At 50.2% G+C, this 16,938-nt stretch overlaps 1 protein-coding gene across 4 annotated transcripts in view; it reads right to left on the reverse strand.

The window, feature by feature from the left end:
* Positions 1-163: 163 nt before the first annotated feature.
* Limk2 (LIM domain kinase 2) overlaps positions 164-16,938 on the reverse strand; it is a 69,847-nt gene continuing 53,072 nt past the window's right edge. For 2 of the 4 annotated variants that reach the window (XM_052736316.1, XM_052736317.1), the window contains 12 exons: positions 15,506-15,611; positions 14,958-15,154; positions 11,851-12,037; positions 11,307-11,324; positions 10,701-10,787; positions 8,447-8,578; positions 8,169-8,225; positions 6,379-6,444; positions 5,295-5,469; positions 4,602-4,657; positions 3,822-3,979; positions 164-1,787 (listed from right to left, as the gene is read on the reverse strand). In XM_052736316.1, coding sequence (XP_052592276.1) covers positions 1,643-1,787; positions 3,822-3,979; positions 4,602-4,657; positions 5,295-5,469; positions 6,379-6,444; positions 8,169-8,225; positions 8,447-8,578; positions 10,701-10,787; positions 11,307-11,324; positions 11,851-12,037; positions 14,958-15,154; positions 15,506-15,611 — 1,384 coding nt within the window. In that variant the 3' untranslated portion in view covers positions 164-1,642. The remainder of the gene's footprint in view (positions 1,788-3,821; positions 3,980-4,601; positions 4,658-5,294; positions 5,470-6,378; positions 6,445-8,168; positions 8,226-8,446; positions 8,579-10,700; positions 10,788-11,306; positions 11,325-11,850; positions 12,038-14,957; positions 15,155-15,505; positions 15,612-16,938) is intronic. The other 2 variants (XM_052736315.1, XM_052736318.1) reach the window with 1 other exon arrangement.

Raw genomic sequence — 16,938 nt, forward strand, 5'->3', positions numbered from 1 at the left:
GAACTGGAGTTATAGATGGTTATGTGCCATCATGTGGATGCTGGGAACCAAACCGTGGTCCTCTGCAAGAGCAGTAATTGCATTTAACGGCTTAATCTCTCCAACTCCTCCATGCTTATTTAAGTCAGGCCCTAAGTTATTTTTCCACTCTTGGTGTCATCACTATGTTAACTGCTTAATTTATTTAGTCTGCTTCATGGCCCGGCAGGCCCACCACTCCCATACTTGCTGGGGACAGCTCAAGCATAACCAGTCACAGGATGCTGAACCATGCCGGGAGTTCAGGATTCCCCTACAGCAAGTTTGCAAACTCCACACACAAGTACAGTCTACATAGCAAGGAAGGTGGCCAAAGATGACTTCCCACCCCACAATTCATCTTGTCTATATACAATATTTCACATATCACCCAATAGATAAAAGCTAGTAACAGCAATCACTCTCCCAATCCCCCCACCGGTACACCCACCATACATTGTATTTATAACCAAACCCATTCCCAATTTGTTAAATACGGTGTGAGCTCGCACTTAGGAGATGGTGAATCTTGGTGAGCTGGAGAGTCCCTGGACACCTGGCAGCCAGGGGTGGAAGGTGCCCTGAGGGGTTCCAATGCCCATGGCCCTGGAGTGTGGCTCAGGAAGTAAGCGCTGGACCAGCAACAAGGGAGGTAGAATCAAGAGGGCCCAGCTCAGGGAGCTCTCTTCGTATCTCAGCTTTGGGACTCAACAGCCAACAATTCCTGTCCCAAGTTGCTGCCTGGACCAGACATGCTAGAGACGTGCAGTAGCTGCCACAAGGATGCCAAGGAATCGATGGGACTCCCCTTTCCCTGCTCAGACCCAGAGTCTGAGACAGACCACACTGGCCTCCAGAACCCATCTAGCATCAGACAATGTCTTGAGCTTTTGACTGAGCCCAGCAGCCAGGAATGGGGCTTTGTAAAGGGCAGGGCCGCTTTCTTTCCAGCCCCAGCTTCTCGGGGCTTGTGTGAGGGACTGCTTGTTGAGACAGGGTGTTGAAGTGGAAACTCCCACACACTGATGTGGGCCCTGGGCTGGTGAGCAGAAACCAGTCTTTTTTCTGGATCCTGTGGGTTTCACCACATACTAAGAGACTCTTCAGAACCTGCTCCAGAGGCCGGGGCCTGGAGTGGGAGGAGAAATCACTACTGTCATTCCACATGCTTTGAAGCTCCCAGTTCTGTTACTACCGCTTGGAGTCCTGCACCGCACTGGACCAGAGACTCCAGAGCCCTCAGGCCAGTTCATTCTGTCATCCTGCCCAGCAGCCCCAGGCCATGTTGATTAGTGTAAAGCTACAGCCTCCCAGAATCTCACTGCCACAAAGGTCCCAAGTGGTTCCTAGTAACAGACTCCTGGTCTAGAATCCAGGCTCTTTTATCTTCTTCACAGCTTTCAGGCGAGTGTCGGATTTACACAGTAACAGGCCCCAGCACCTGTGGAGAACTGTTTCCCTGCACCCGCACGCCTCCTGGGGAGGTAGTAGGGATGGCTTATTCTGCTTCTAAGCAAGCCGTCAATCCACAGGAAGCCTAGACAGTCCTGCTCATAGCAAGGACAGGGCGCAGAGGGGGCAATGCTGGCCGTGGAATGTCCCCCTGCAGGGGGATGGACCAGGGCTAGGGTGGCGAGTCCCGGGTCAGGCCATACTCCACGCTCACAGTGTGGTCCAGTTCTTCCAGCTCTGCTGGCAATGGGATGGCCAGCTCTCCCAAGTACAGAGACAGTGCCTCAAAGGAGTCCTCTAGCTTTGAGAATGCCGGTCTACGACGAAGAGAGAGGGAGAATATGAGCATGGAAGGGAGGACGTGGGGTTGGGTCTCAGCTATTTCCTGGTTCTATGACCTCAGGTAAACAATTTAACCTCTTGCTGTAAATATGAAAGGTAACACTGTGAGAAGTCTAGCCAGGCTAGAGGTCCTTGCTTAAGGCCAAAACATCCACAGAGAAAAGAAGCCCTTTCTTGTCTTAAGAGTACGGGCAACAATCAAAGGTAAGATTGGATTTTTGTACTTATTAAAAGAAATTTTGGGTGCTGGTGATGTGGCCCCCTTGGTACGATGCTTGCTTATCATCCACAAAGCCCTGAGTTCAATTCTCAGCATATTAATTTGGCCATGATGGTGCACACCTATTGTCCTAGCATGTAGGAGGTAGAAGATGGTCAGAAGTTCAAGGTCATCTTCAATTATATATCTAATTTGAACTAGCCTGGACTACATGAGGTGCAAACAACAGAAAGATTGTGAGGCTCCCCAAAAGGACATGTGGCAGGGATGAGAGGACCCCAGGACCTGTCCCATGTTAGGCAAGAACTCTATCACCAAGCTGCATCCTTGGCTCCTGTGGCAGGTACAGTGAGAATGGTTCACACAGGCTCCCATGCTTGATGGAACTGTTTTGGAAGGATTAGGACGTGTGGCCTTGTTGGGGCAGGTGTGTCACTGGGCTTTGAGGTTTCAAAAGCCCGAGCCAGACCCTGCTTGTGGATCAGATAATGCTCTAGTGCCATACCTGCCTGCCTACCACCACACTCCCCTCCATGATGACAGTGGACTCACCTCTGAAACCATAAGCAAACCCCCAACTAAATGCTTTCTTTTATAAGTTGCCTTGGTCATGGTGGTTTTTTTTTTTTTTTTTTTTTGGTTTTTCGAGACAGGGTTTCTGTAGCTTTGCGCCTTTCCTGGATCTCGCTCTGTAGACCAGGCTGGCCTCGACCTCACAAAGATCCGCCTGCCTCTGCCTCCCAAGTGCTGGGATTAAAGGTGTGTGCCACCACCGCCCGGCGGTCATGGTGTTTTATCATAGCAAAGGAAAAATAACTAAGACAGCTTCTAAGTCTATTTTTATTATTCAAAGTTAGATGCTTTATGTACAGGCACTATGGTCCTTCCCTAAGTGCCTCCTCTTCAGGTGTAGGGGGTGTGCACCTGCCTATGTGGTACTGGGGATAGAACTCAGGGCCCTGGATAGTCTAGGCAAGTGCTGTACAGAGTGATATCCCCACCCCCTCCCCCTTTAGACAGGGTCTCACTATGTAGCTCTGGCTGTCTTGGAACTCGGTATGGACCAGGCTAGCCGTGAACTCAGAGGTCCACCTGCCTCTGCCTTCTGAGTGCTGGGATTAAAGGTGTATTCCACCTCGCCCAGCTTGCCCTGAACTGATCCTCTTCCTACTAACTCCCAAGTCCTGGCACCATGCCTAATTTTATACAATGCTAGGATCATACCTAAGGCTTCATGCATTCTAGCCAAGTACAACACTACTGACCTACACCCCAGCCCCTATTTTAACAATTATAAGCAAATTTTTGAGATAAGAGTCCCATGATAGAAAATTAAACATTTTTATATGTTTTGAAGGTGTGTGGGTGAGTGGAGCATCTGTTCACGTATGCTTGCTAAGGGTGTCTGGCAAGTCCTTTCTGTCCCTCAGTCACACCACCAGTCCCCGTGGTTTCCTCTTGTTTTCCACTCCCGGAGCTGAGAACTGAACCCATGGCCCCACTCATTCCAGACAAACACTTTATCATGGACCCACATGCCTAGCTCAGATTTTCTTTTTAAACAACGGCTTTTAATGTCTGACTCTGTCCTGTCCAGCTCACTTTCTACTAAGCTACCTCTTTTTCCCAGTGTGGCATGTCAGAGCTGTTGGGGGCGTCGGTTGTTAGCAGTTTCCTCTCGAGCTCCAGGTTTCTGCCACCTCTTGTGCCAGGAAAGGGCCTGAGATGACCTAAGCAAACGTCTCAGGACCTTAGGGCTGGGAGTTGGGAGGAAGGAGGAGACACCAACCTGCTCTCAGGCTCCAGTTTGCAGCAGATAGCAGCCAGGGGGAAGAAGGCTGGGGGGCAGTCTGTTGGGACAAACTTCTCCCAGAAAAGCTTTACATTGAGGCCGAAGTCCAGTGTGCGGGGCAGGCAATCAGGATCAGCATACACCTGCCCAATGATCTGCGGGCAAGAAGACAGTTGGTCATGACGGTCTACAGAGACCGCACACACATGGCAGGAGAAGGAGATGCTCTTACAGACAGAGAAGCAGGAGTAGCAAAAATCTATGCTAGAGGACAGCCTCTTCATCCAGCTAATGTAGACCTCTCCACGCCCTGGGAATCTGGTTACTGAGCAGGGTTTAGAAGAGGCCCCCCTGCCGCAGAAGCAATGTTGGTAACTAGTAACCGAAAGCTGGAAGCTTCCATCGATCCCACCCTGCCCATGTCCCTTTGTAGCCATGTCCTCTGCCAGGGCAAGGCTCTATATAGGGTGAGGGGCTGGGTTTGATTGGCATCAGCATAATTTTCTATAGATGACAGATACTCTATTGCTATCTACTGAACAAAGCAACTCTGTAGAAAACTTTTATTATTTTAACCATTGTTTGACTCTTCTCTCCCATTCATAACTTTGTAGGAGTCACAAAAGCTCTCTAATGTGTCTACTTGACTAAGTGCTTTGAGAGGTACTGAGCTATGCTGCAGCTAACTACTGATTTTGTGGCCAACTATTCCCTTCTAGGAGCGAAGCCTAGATCCGAGGCAGGCAGGGCTGCTGGGGACTCTGAGCCAGAGCTCACCTCACAGAGAACGATCCCAAAAGAGAAGACATCCACCGTCTCATCGTAGCTCTTGCCTTGGGGAAGAGAGGAAAGCAGGCCTAAGGTTAGGTCTCTTATCTGATCTGCACTGGGTCAAGCCAAGCCACAGCCAAGAACTAGGGCTAGGACATCCCCCAAGGCATCCCAAGATGGCATCTCTTGGAAATCATCCTTCCAGTCCTGGGTGGCCTGCTTTGTAGCACACATTATTCAGGATGCAACTGTATGGCATAAAGAACTGCACCCAGGTTCAAGTGCATCCAGGCTCTGGCCATGAGGCAGTTGTAGGCTCACAGGCAAGCTACTGAAGGGCTGTTTCCAGCCATTGCAGAAGCCTGGCAACCCACTGCTTTTCAAGAATGTAGGGCAGCATCCACCAGGGGGCACCACAGTTCAGTTCTTGATCTGGAGAGAGCAGACTAAAGCTAGAACACTGAAAGGCTTTTGGAGACAAATGCTAGTCAGATCTCACCTGATGCCCAGGATGGCATGCTGCCACGGCTGAGTTCGGAAAGAAGGAATTTACGAGGCCTGGTTTGCCAAGGCTGAATCACCCATCCCCTATCTCTGAGTGTCTGTCCTTAGAACAGGCTTCCCCAGCTGATGGCACTCAATTTAAGACATGGCTCCTGTCTTCTCTCTGGCTCTTCCCTCCAGGAACTCAGAACTCACCATTCAGCATCTCAGGGGCCATCCAGTAGGGGTTTCCCACCACAGTGTAGCGCTTCTTGCGGTCACTCTTTCGTAAGGTGCGTTTCTTGGTGGTGGCCTTCTCTACTGGGGGCCTTTTCCTCTCTTCCACGATAAGACGTGATAGTCCGAAGTCTGCTACCACCACAGTCTTGTCCTGACAGGATAAGGGCCAGGTCAGGACCTGGGAGAACATTCTCTAACCTGTCCCTGGGGTGTGGGCATAGGCAAGAAGGGCCACTAACAAGGGAAGTGAAGTTACATAGCAAAGGAGGGTCCCTCCAGAAAGCTCTACAGAGAGGCAGTGGCTGGGCCTTTGGGGCTTTTTTCTATCAGTCTGGTATCTGCTCACAGCAGATTCCAAGCTAAAGAGGGAGGAGCCCTGGACAGGTGACGCTCTGGGAGCCTTCTGAGTGCAACGCAGGTGGGTCAGGATTTTGTCTTGTTCTTAAAAAGGACTTGTGGTTGCCCGCATAGGTTAAGAGAAAAGGTCAGGCAAAAGACTGGGGGGAGCTGTGGAGTAGTCACGTGAAGGGGGGTTAAGAGTCTCTTAGGTTGGCTCGGAGGGAACTCAGCGGGAGACACAACTTTGGAAACCCTAACTGAGGGCTGGGGGAGGAATGTGGCCTCAAACTGGCTACTGCAGCTCAGGATGCTGCGGGTGTCAGTGTCGTGAAATGGGACCGGCAACCGTTTTAGGGGCCTGTTACAGGGCAAGACCAGTAATGGGCTGGAGCTCTACATATACATAGACAAGGAATTCAGCCCCATCCCCACCCACCCCCGACACACTAAATTAGTATAAGGGATTGAGCCCAGGGCCTTCTGTCTGCCAGACAAGCAAGCTAATCCTTTTCAATAAAATGATTTCAAGGACTGCTACTGGGGAGGGTGGGGGTGAACTGTTCCTGCATGTGTGCACGCGCCTGAAGCTTCCAGAAGATGGGGGTGGGCACAAGGTACTGGAGGTAGCAGAAAGCCCAAAACCGAAGCCCTTAGGTGGTGGGTCTGGTCTAAAGCTAGAGGGACGGCTCCAGACGGCTCAGGCCAGAACAGTGGGACGTACCAACTTGATAAGACAGTTGTGCGAGTTCAGATCACGGTGGATGATGCACATGGAGTGCAAATATGCCTGTAACAGAAGCAGGAGCCATGGAGCCATGCAGACCCTGGCTCTGGAGCGGGGCCGAGGAGCCCGTTCTCCCAGGCCACGCCTGTCCAGCTTCCCCTCCCCCAACCCCAGCCACTCTAGTGTCTCCCGGCCCAGCCTGTTCAGCTTCCCATTCCCACCCCTAAGGCACGCTTGCGTCCCAACACCAGCAGAAAGCTGCCAGCTCCTGCCCAGGTTTCCCCTAGTCTTCAACTCTACTGGCCTCCGAGCGCCCCCATCCTTTTTGCTTAGATTGAGGCAATCTAAAGTGAGCACCCTCAAACACATGCTCCTTCCTCCTCCTCCAGTGTCTGGCTTCAGCCACTTCGGATCTTTCCTGTCTGTGATGAGGAAGAAATGACCTCCTGACTCACCTCCCCTGAGACTCCATCCTTCTTCTGTCTGTACTGGAGTCCCTCCCTCTTCCTGTCCAAATGTTTCTAAACTAGTTTTGCTAAACATTCTCGTCACTCTTAGAAGCTTTTTTCTTTCTCTTTCTCCTGTCAATGTAGAAGGTGACACTGTCCCCTTCCCTAAGCCCCGTATAGACTGCCTCACTGTTCCCAGGCCCACAGAGCTCTTCCTATAGCTGCAACCCACGGTCTGGCTGCCTGCCAACCCTCTCCTCAAAGGCTGTCTACACCTCCTGTTCGTTCCCGAGACCCTTTCTGTGTTTGAGTTTCCCTTCCGGCCTCATCAGGGTCAGCCCTTTCAAAGTCATCTTTTTTTTTTTTTTTTAAGGTTTTTTCAAGACAAGGTTTCTCTGTGTAGTTCTGACTGTCCTGGAACTCACTTTGTAGTCCAGGCTGGCCTCAAACACAGCGATCTGCCTGCCTCTGCCTCCTGAGTGCTGAGATAAAAGGTGTGCGTCACCACTGCCCAGAACAAAACCATCCTTTCCCATGCTGACCACACCGCTACTGTCTGTATACCTCTTCTGTCCCATAGCTCTAGCTGCCCCTTCTCTTCAGATAACTAGGTGACCATCCCCAAATTCCTGCCCAAGAGATGGTGGGAAGTTCTGCTGACAGATCGACCTCCACAGGCAACAACTGCAGCTCTCCCAAACCTGCCCGTTTGGTAAGTGGCATCACCATTCTAGGGACCATGAGGCTACCCGACTGCTATCCTTACAACCATATCCCCTCACTGCCAACCAGTTTCTCTGTTCGGACTCCACCCTCCCACCCCACTGCCGTTACCTTAATTACACAAACCTGCAATGTTCCGGTGACCTCTAACCTCTTCTCTCTGCTTAAGGCTTCCTCAACGCCACCCTAACACCTTGACAATAGCCCAGTTCTATTCACAGAGATCCGCCTGGCTCTGCCTCCCGAGTGCTGGGATTAAAGGCGTGCGCCACCACCGCCCGGCTCTTCCTCCTCTTATTATCTATGCGGTGAGGTACTGTGCTTAGTCAAGGGCCCTCAGCACCCCAGCACCTCTTTGACAGCAAGGTCAGGGTACCTTGTGCTATGGTTTGCCTTGTTCAGGCTTTGTTTGCCATTAAAAAGATTTGGAATCCTTTGAGAAGAGGATTGCTGGCTGAAAGACAGTAGCTGGCCAAAATTTCCTTGGCATTGAAAGAAACGCAATAAATAGCGGTTGAAATGTTCTGTCCCACAGGATGGGCACCTGGCTTCCAGAGCAGCCCACAATCCCTGCACCTCACTCTACCCATGTGCAAGGCTTTTGGTAGGACTCACCATTCCAGAAGAGATGCCTTTGGCAAACCTGACCTTCTGTTGCCAGGGGAACGGGTCCTGCAGGGTAGGAGAATGTCCATAAGAGGTGTCCTCTCCAGCTCATGGTATGGACTCCATAGGTCAGCATGTGTGCCATAGAAACCTTCCAGTCCCTCCCAGTATACTCCTTTGAGGGCAAAGCAAGGTCCCTCTGACCCTCAAGGTTCCAGGGTAATGGGCACAGGTGTCCCTCTGATAACCCACCAAGGCTCTTCGTGACTACAGGATCATGTGCTCACCACATTGCGCAGAAAGTCCTTCAGCGTGCCCCCCTCAATGTACTCTGTCAGCAGATTCAGCTTCTTGTCCTTGTATAGAACACCGATGAACTTGAGCACGTTAGGGTGGTCTAGGCTTCGCATCACTTTCACCTGGGGGTGGGGGACGGGGAGAAGACCACCACACAAATGGGACAGCCTCCCAGGTTTTACACACTGGGCCTTGCTTTCCTAGGAGGTGCTCTGGGGAACTAGGGTAGGAGGGCCCAAGAATGAGACAAAGGCCTGTGGTGACGGAGTAGGAGGTGACACCAGGACCCCTGGCGTCCCCAGCTGCAGCTCCCGAAGTGGGAGGGGCAGTATAAAGTAGATGTGCACGGGATGGGTATCTGTTCCCTGGAGTCCCACTTCAGTGTACTTGGTGGTGATCATAACAGCATGTATTAAACTGGTGTGTTCATATCCATCACCCCATAACCTGAATTGCACCCTTACATTGGCTGGTGCTGTCTTTAGCAAGTGTTCATGGAACAGATGCTAATGGAGAAGGGACTTTCCACTCACTCTTTTCTTTCTTTCTCTCTCCTTTCTTTCTTTCTTTCTTTCTTTCTTTCTTTCTTTCTTTCTTTCTTTCTTTCTTTCTTTTTTCCTTCCTTCCTTCTTTCTTTCTTACTTACTTATTTTGTTTTTTTCTTACTTACTTATTTTGTTTTTTTCGAGACAGAGTTTCTTTGTATTGCCCCAGCTGTCCTGGAACCTGCTCTGTTACCAGGCTGGCCTCGAACTTACCTGCCTGCTTCTTTAAAGGCATGTGCCACAACCACTTGGCTTTTTTATTTATTTTTTAAAAATAATTATTTATTTAATGTGCACTTTTATTTTGTCTGTATATACTCTGTTTGAGGGTGTTGGATCCCCTAGAACTGGAGTTACTGATGGTTGTGAGCTGCCATGTGGGTGCTGGGGTTGAACTCAGGTCCTCTGGAAGAATAGCTAGTGCTCTTAACTGCTAAGCCATCTCTCCAGCCCCCTCTTTTTATTTTTATTTTTTAAAGACAAGGTCTTTCTATATATCCTTGGCTGGCTTGGAGCTCACTATGTAGACAAGGCTGGCCTCGAACTCAGAGATCTTCCTGCTTCTGAGGGTGCTGGGATAAAAAGTGTGCATTACCACACCTGGATCTCCCCTCACACTTTAAAATAATGGTTGAGGGCTGGGGAGACTGGCCGCCCTTACAGATGACCCCGGTTCAATCCCTAGCACTGTCTATAACTCTAGTCCCATGGGATCTGTTGACCTCTTCTGGTGTGTATCTATACATGCAGACAAAACATTATATACATAAAATAAATAATAATAATAAAAAGAGTGAGACAAAAATCAACCTTCAGCTCTTTAAGAAAATAAACTAGTGGCCAGGCAGTGGTGGCACACGCTTTTAATTCCAGCACTCAGGGGGCAGAGGCCGATCCTCTGTGAGTTCAAGGTCAGCCTGGGCTACAGAGTGAGTTCCAGGAAAGGCTCCAAAGCTACAGAGAAACCCTGTCTCAAAAAAAACCTAAATAAATAAATAGGTAAATAGATAAATGAATAAATGGTGGTTGAAACTAAATGTTTCTCTCTTCTCTTCACTCTCCCCCGACCTCATCCCTGTTTCCTGTCCCGCCCCTCTCCTGTCTCTTGAACCCAGAGCCTTGTGCCCACTTTGCTGGCACTGTTACTGAGTGACTCCCTAGCCCAACCCTTATTTATTTATAACTTATTTTATGTGTATGAGTGTTCGGCCTCCATGTATGTGTGTGTACCACGTGTGCGCCGGATGCTGGAGAAGGTCAGTGCGGCCATCAGATCCCCTAGAACTGGACTTAGGGATAGTTGTGAGCCACCGTGTAGGTGCTGAGAACAGAACCTAGGTCCTCCGTGTGAACAAGTGCTCTTAACTGCTGAGCCATCTCTCCAGCCCCTCCCCACTTTTATTTTCTATTTTGAGACAATCTCATTATGTTGCCCAGGCTAGCCTTGAACTTGCAATCATCCTACCTCAGCCCCCTGGGCAGCTGGAGCGGCAGGACTGGGCTACTAGGTCTGGCAGCCAAGTTTTCTTTTCCTTCTACAACAGAGACAACCAACTTCCCACACTTCACTTTCTCTTTTGAACAGGGCCTCGTGTTACCACATCTGGCCTGGGTTTGCTCTCGGGCTCACGTGAGCCTCTTGCCTCAGCCCCTCAAGTAGCTGCGTAGGTCTGATGGACAGTCCAAACCCACTTCTCACCTCAGTCAGGAAAGTCTTCTGTGTTTCCTCATCGCAGCGGATTAACTCCTTCATGACCATCACTTTGCCGGTGGCTTTGTGAGTCACCTACGGGAAGGGCGAGTGTTAACAGTACAGAGGCCACAGACAGTTCTGGGGAACTGTGAAAATCTGTGGGCTCGGTGGTAGAGAACTTGGCTGGCATGCTCAAGGTCCAGGGTTTGAACTCCAGCACTAGGGGGAAAAAGCAGGGGGAAAAAACAAAGGAAATCTCTGTGGTGCCCCCTTTTCCTTGGAGGACACACTGAGCCCCACCAGATCGCCCAGAGATCGTGTATGGAGACAAAGCACGGGACAATAAGGACTCTGTGTCTTCTCCCCTAGAACGCTGGCATGCATAAAGGAAAGCCAGGACTCTAGAAAAGGAAACTGGGGAAGGACAGGAGGGCACAGTGCCAAGCCAAGCAGAAGCAGGGGTTTTGCTCATCTGGCACAGGAGCGAGTCCCCTGGGTGAACAGAGTCTGGGGGGCAGGGTGTCCGTGCCACAGACATGCACCAGGGAGCTGGGTGGGTCAGAGGTGAGCCTTCCAGCCCTGCTATCTGGAAAGCTGAGACACTCGGCTTACCTGACCCCCCCCTCCCAGCTCTCAGCAGAGGAGGAGAGAAAGAGAGAGAGGTTAGTTCCTAAGTTCACCAGGGTAGTAGGAGCCTTTCCCTTGTAGCATGCCCTGCCCTGAAGCCTCTGGGCACCTAACACACCCTCACTGACTGGTGACATGAGGACCAGAGCCCAAGCTCACCACAGAAGCAACGCTGCCCTGAGGTGGCACCTCGGACACCATCACTCACAGCCAAGAAGGCGGGTGTCCTACAGGGCTGCAGTGCGGCACTGTAAGGTGAACTCACTGGAAAAAAAAGTAAGAGGCCTCGAAAGATGGCTCAGCAGGCAAAGGAACTTGCCACACAAGCCTGATGACCAGAATTGGACCCCAGAACACAGGTGAAGGTAGGAGAGAACAGCCTCCTCACGGTTGTCCTCTGGCCTCCACACGTGTGCCATGGCACTATGGCACATGCATGTCCCCACACAAACCTCACACACACAATACAACAAAGACATAGTAAAGGACGCGGTGGTGGCCGAAGGGTGCAGCTGCTGCTTGTGCTCACCTTGATGGCCTGCCCAAAGAAGCCCTTCCCCAGGACCTCCCCGTGGATCAGGTCACAGGGCCGGAAGATCTGCTGTGAGTAGCTGCTGGAGCAGCGTAAGGATTCCGAGCGACTGATGTCACGGCTGAGGAGCAGGGGCTCCTTGGGGGAGCTGGGGCCAGGAGACTTGGAGATGCTGTTACTGCGCCTGAGGATGAGGAAAAGATGAGGGAAGGAGAGGCAGTCTTTAGAGACCAGGCAAGACACCACAACAAGAGGATGCTCATGTGATCATTCCAGGGTTTGTAGTTTAGATGGGACCACCGGGGGAGGAGGATCTTATATCAGACAGATGTGCTATTTGGGGGCTGCAGACAGGATTAATCACAGTAAAAGTACATTCAAAATGGGAAAGACCAAAGGGATATCTCAGTGGTGAATTATCTGCCTAGCATGTGTGCCACCCTGGATTCTATAGCTAGCTGTGTGTGTGTGTGAACACTAAGGACTTCACATAGATGATTACTATCATAAGCTAGAGTCTAGCTTATGATATTGCAGACGTAACAACTGTAGACAGCAATCCACTCCTGCTTGATTCAAGGTACCATAAAGTGATAGAAGGCTCCATCCACAAAAGGGGCAGATGGCATTTTAGAGCCAATTTTGAATAGACCTGTATCTGCCTATAATTCCTTACATTTTAAGTTAATAAACATATATGATTTTTACGGCAATAAAGCCACCCACCGTATTGACATTTGCAAAAGCAGCCTGTTACAGTAACGGTTGGTGACTGGTTCTTCGACTTACGGGAGGCCGACCCTGTGGGCCGACCCTGAAGGCTGACACTGTCCTGCGCTGCCAGCTTGCCTGCTCCTGCTCCTGCTCTTCTCTGTGCTGCCTCACACTTACATGCCCACAGCACACACACAGTGAGCTGCCTTTTCCTGCAGGAGGCCCTGCAAGTTATCTGCGCAGCTCTCAGCCGGCACACATCGTCCCTTTCCCAGCCCCTGTGCCCTTCGGTGCTTCGCCTCGGGAGGTGGTGTTTCCAACAGAAGCCAGACAACAGGACCTGACTTTCTCAGCTCATCTGAGCAGGGAGTGGAGAAAGTATCTGGTTCCCACTTGTTCTAACGGTACGTCACACTTATGGAGTGCTGGCCTGGTGCTGGACAACCCTGTCTCCTCTGCCACATTTAACTCTTACAGAACCAAAGGGACAGCCACCTCTAATTGCAACCCCACCACAGATGCAGAAACAGGGTAAGACATAAAATGAATGTTATCCATATTTCTGCCTGAGAACACGTTGCTTCTGACTCTGGTCCTCTAAGTCGCCTACTTGGGGCTCACACACAGGACAACTGTTGCCCTCCACAGGCTTTGCCGGTTTTGGGTAAGGGGGTATTTGTCCTCAAGTCTTAAAACACCTGTATTCGGCAGGACACAGTAGTGCCTTTGACCCAGTCCTCAGGAGGCAGAGGCAGGCAGATCTCTCTGAGTTTGAGGCTAGCCTGATCTATAGAGTCCCAGGTCAGCCAGGGCTACATAGTAAGATCCTGACTCAAAAACAAAGTGCTGGCTGGATGGTGGTGGCGCATGCCTTTAATCCCAGCACTCGGGAGGCAGAGGTAGGCAGATTTCTGTGAGTTCGAGGTCAGCCTGGTCTAAAGAGTAAGTTCCAGGACAGTCAGGACTACTCAGAGAAACCCTGTCTCAAAAAACCAAACAAACAAAAAACAAAAACAACAACAACAACAAAACCCCAAAAAACAAAGGGCTGGAGAGATGGCTCAGTGTTTAAGAGTGCTGGCTGTTCTTTCAGAAGACCAGGGTTCAATTCCCAGCACCCACATGGCAGCTCTTAACTGCCTGTAACTCCAGTTCCAGGGGATCTGACACCTTCACACAGACATACATGCGGGAAAAACACGAATGCACGTGAGATAAAAATAAATTATTAAAACAACAAAAACAAACCAAAACACCCAACAATGCCGCTGCCTCTCCCTATTTGGTCATCTCTCTTTTTTCTTTCTGAGACAGGGTTTCTCTGTGTAGCCCTGGCTGTCTTGGAACTCACTCTGTAGACCAGGCTGGCCTTGAACTCAGAGATCCGCCTGCCTCTGCCTCCCAAGTGCTGGGATTAAAGGCGTGTGCCACCGCCGCCTGGCATTTGTTTATCTGTCTTCACTATATATATATATTTTGTATACTTACTTGGGCCTATTTGTTTCGGTTTCCGGCTATGAGCTCCATATTCCCCCTTGTTGGATTTTAAAGATTTTTGGCATTACAATTTCGTGTCCAGCTTGAGTTCATTTATTTATTTGTTTGTTTGTTTGTTTGTTTGTTTGTTTATTTATTTATTTATTTTCAGACAGTTTTCTTGTGTAGCCTTGGCTGTCCTAGAACTCAATTTGTAGACCAGGCTGGCCTTGAACTCATACAGCTCTGCCTGCCTCTGCCTCCTGAGGGCTGGGATTAAAAGCGTGCACCACCACCGCCGCCCGGCTCTAACTTGAGTTGAATGGATAGAGCCGGATCCTCTGTTTTGGTGAGCACATCTGTGCACATGTCAGAGGCAGAGAGAACATTTCGAGTGTGCATATACAGGTGTGTGTGTGCATGCACTCGTGTACGCATGCAGAGGCCAGTGGAGGACAATGTGTTCTCTCTCACTTTCCACCTTATTCCCTTGAGAGAGCTCTCCCTGAACCTGGAGCTAGGCTGGCAGCCAGCAAGTCCCATTAATCCTCCTGTCTCCACTCTCCACAGTGCTGGGGTTTCAGGAACATGTCATGGCTTTTTACATGGGTACTAGGGATCTACGTTCTCCTGTTTGCTTATTGAGTAGAATGAGCACAGCTCCAGCCCGATCCTCTTCTTTGTTTTGAGACAGCGTTTTACACTGTAGTCCAGGCTAGCCTTGAACTCATGGCTATCTTCCTGCCTCAGCTTCCTGAGTGCTAAGATTACAGATCAGAGCAATGCTTTTTTAAAACTTGCACAGTCCCCGATCCTGTCCCTGGCTTGCAGTTCCCTAATGCTGCTGGCCTCTAAAAGCCAACACAGCCTCTGAGAGATGACAATAAACAAGACAGGTAGGACAGTAGCGGCACCTCAGAGAACGTCTCCTCAGTGTCCCCTCCTGATTCTCCTTGCTGTCCAGGGTGCTGAGTGTGTGAGAGTGTCCAGTACTTTGCATGTGGGAAGAAAGCCGGGTATCTAGCCGCAGCTGGTCCAGGCGCTGGGGGACAGGGTCATGTTCGATCAGCAGCTGAAGTGTCTGGCTTGTCTGGTTAATCGCATCCTCCACCTGTGGCCAACAGCAGGGTAAGGTTGGTCTCCACAATCGGTCCTACCTCAGGCTACCTACTGCCCCCTCAACAGTCCAAGCACACTGTAGCCAATGCTCAGTTTGGTTAGTGGTGGCCTCTAGCTGCTGGAGGTCATTCAATGCCCTCTGTCTGGCATCTCGTCACCTCTCCACCTATCAGCCCATCTCTACTGCCCTGGAAATCTGTTAGGTTGACCCAGATCACTACCGTTGTCACAAGCCCCATGCTAAGATGGGCTGGTGTAGGAAAAAGTAAAGGCCACAGTCAGCTCTTCTAGGAGGCCTGTTCTATGTACCTTCCCCACAAGGCACACTGGACATAAACTTTACCTCTTCCACTCGGAGAGTGCGGACAGGGGTCCCATTGATCTCCAGGATGCGGTCCCCAGGGTGGATGGCATTGCGGTTGTTGGGACTGATGTGCATCCGGTTGACCCTAAAGATGAATAGGAATTAAGGAAGGATAAAAGCATTCTAAAAACTCATCTGACCACGTGTACAGGGAAATCTCACCAAGTCCCAGGCTGTCACAACTCTTAAGGCCACCCAACATGAAAATTCAGTACCTGTCCCAGAATGCTTCCTCTCAATGAAGGACACTGCCACTTACCTATTGGCCTAAGCCAGAAACCTGGACATCGTGCCCATTTGGAGTTCCCTCAAATCCCTCCCTTCTTTTTTCCCAACCCCCACCCACTTCTGAGAATCCTGCCTTCTCTCCATCACCATAGTTACCAACATCTCTCTCTCCTGGATCACTGTAGGAACCTCTTAACAGCTCTACATCTCTAGGCCTTTCCTCTCACCTCCAGCCTCACACCAGTGATCCTTCCAAATGTCAATGTGGCTGTGTTATCTTGCTGCTTAAAGCCCTTCATGGACCTACTGGATCATCACAGTCAAGGTCCGCCATGATTAACAGCCACTTGGGCTACTTTTCAACTTGCACTAAACAATCCCAGACACCCACCTCTAGAGATAACTGGTCTCCCTCTGCCCTGAACCCTGAACAATTCCTTCCCTTTCTTATCTAATGAAGCTCCAGAACAGATCTCATCTTCTCCTGACTTCTTATTCCTAGTAATCTCTCACCTATACTGTAAGATCCAGCCTCACAATCAATATTGACAGGGCTCTCTCTCCCTCTCTTCATCAGCCATCACGAGGTGAGCAGCTTTGCCACACACTCCCTGTCATGATGCTCTACCTCAATACAGACCCACAGAAAAAAATGAAGCCGGGTAGTACACGGACATAGTCTCTCCTCTTTGGACGAGACCCAGGGCAGGATCTTATCCTCTCTGGGGCCATGAACCCTATTTTCTTCATCTTCCATTCATGCATGCAACCAAAAAAAACAATAACCAATGACTTCCTACTGATGGCGGGCCCTTGAACACAGTACTGAACAAGACAAAGCAAGTTCCTTTTGGAGTTTATGTTGGAGTGGTCTCTTAGGGTTTCTATTGTGGTGAAAGACACCATGACCATATCAACTTTTAAAAAAGAAATCATTTAGGTAAGACTTCTTTCAGTTTCAGAGGTTTAGTCCATTACTATCATGGTGGGAAGCATGGCAACACACAGGTAGACATGGTGCTAGAGGGGTAGCCAAGAGTTCTACATCTGGATCGGCAGGCAGCAGGAAGAGAGAATGACACTGGGCCTGGCTTGAGCTTCTGAAACCTTAAAGCCCGCCCTCAGTGACACACTTCCTCCAACAAGGCCACACCACCTAATGCCACTCCCTAAGCATTCAAATA

Source organism: Peromyscus californicus, unplaced genomic scaffold, assembly GCF_007827085.1.
Source record: "Peromyscus californicus insignis strain IS unplaced genomic scaffold, ASM782708v3 Scaffold_13__1_contigs__length_99412109, whole genome shotgun sequence".
Taxonomy (NCBI): Eukaryota; Metazoa; Chordata; class Mammalia; order Rodentia; family Cricetidae; genus Peromyscus; species Peromyscus californicus.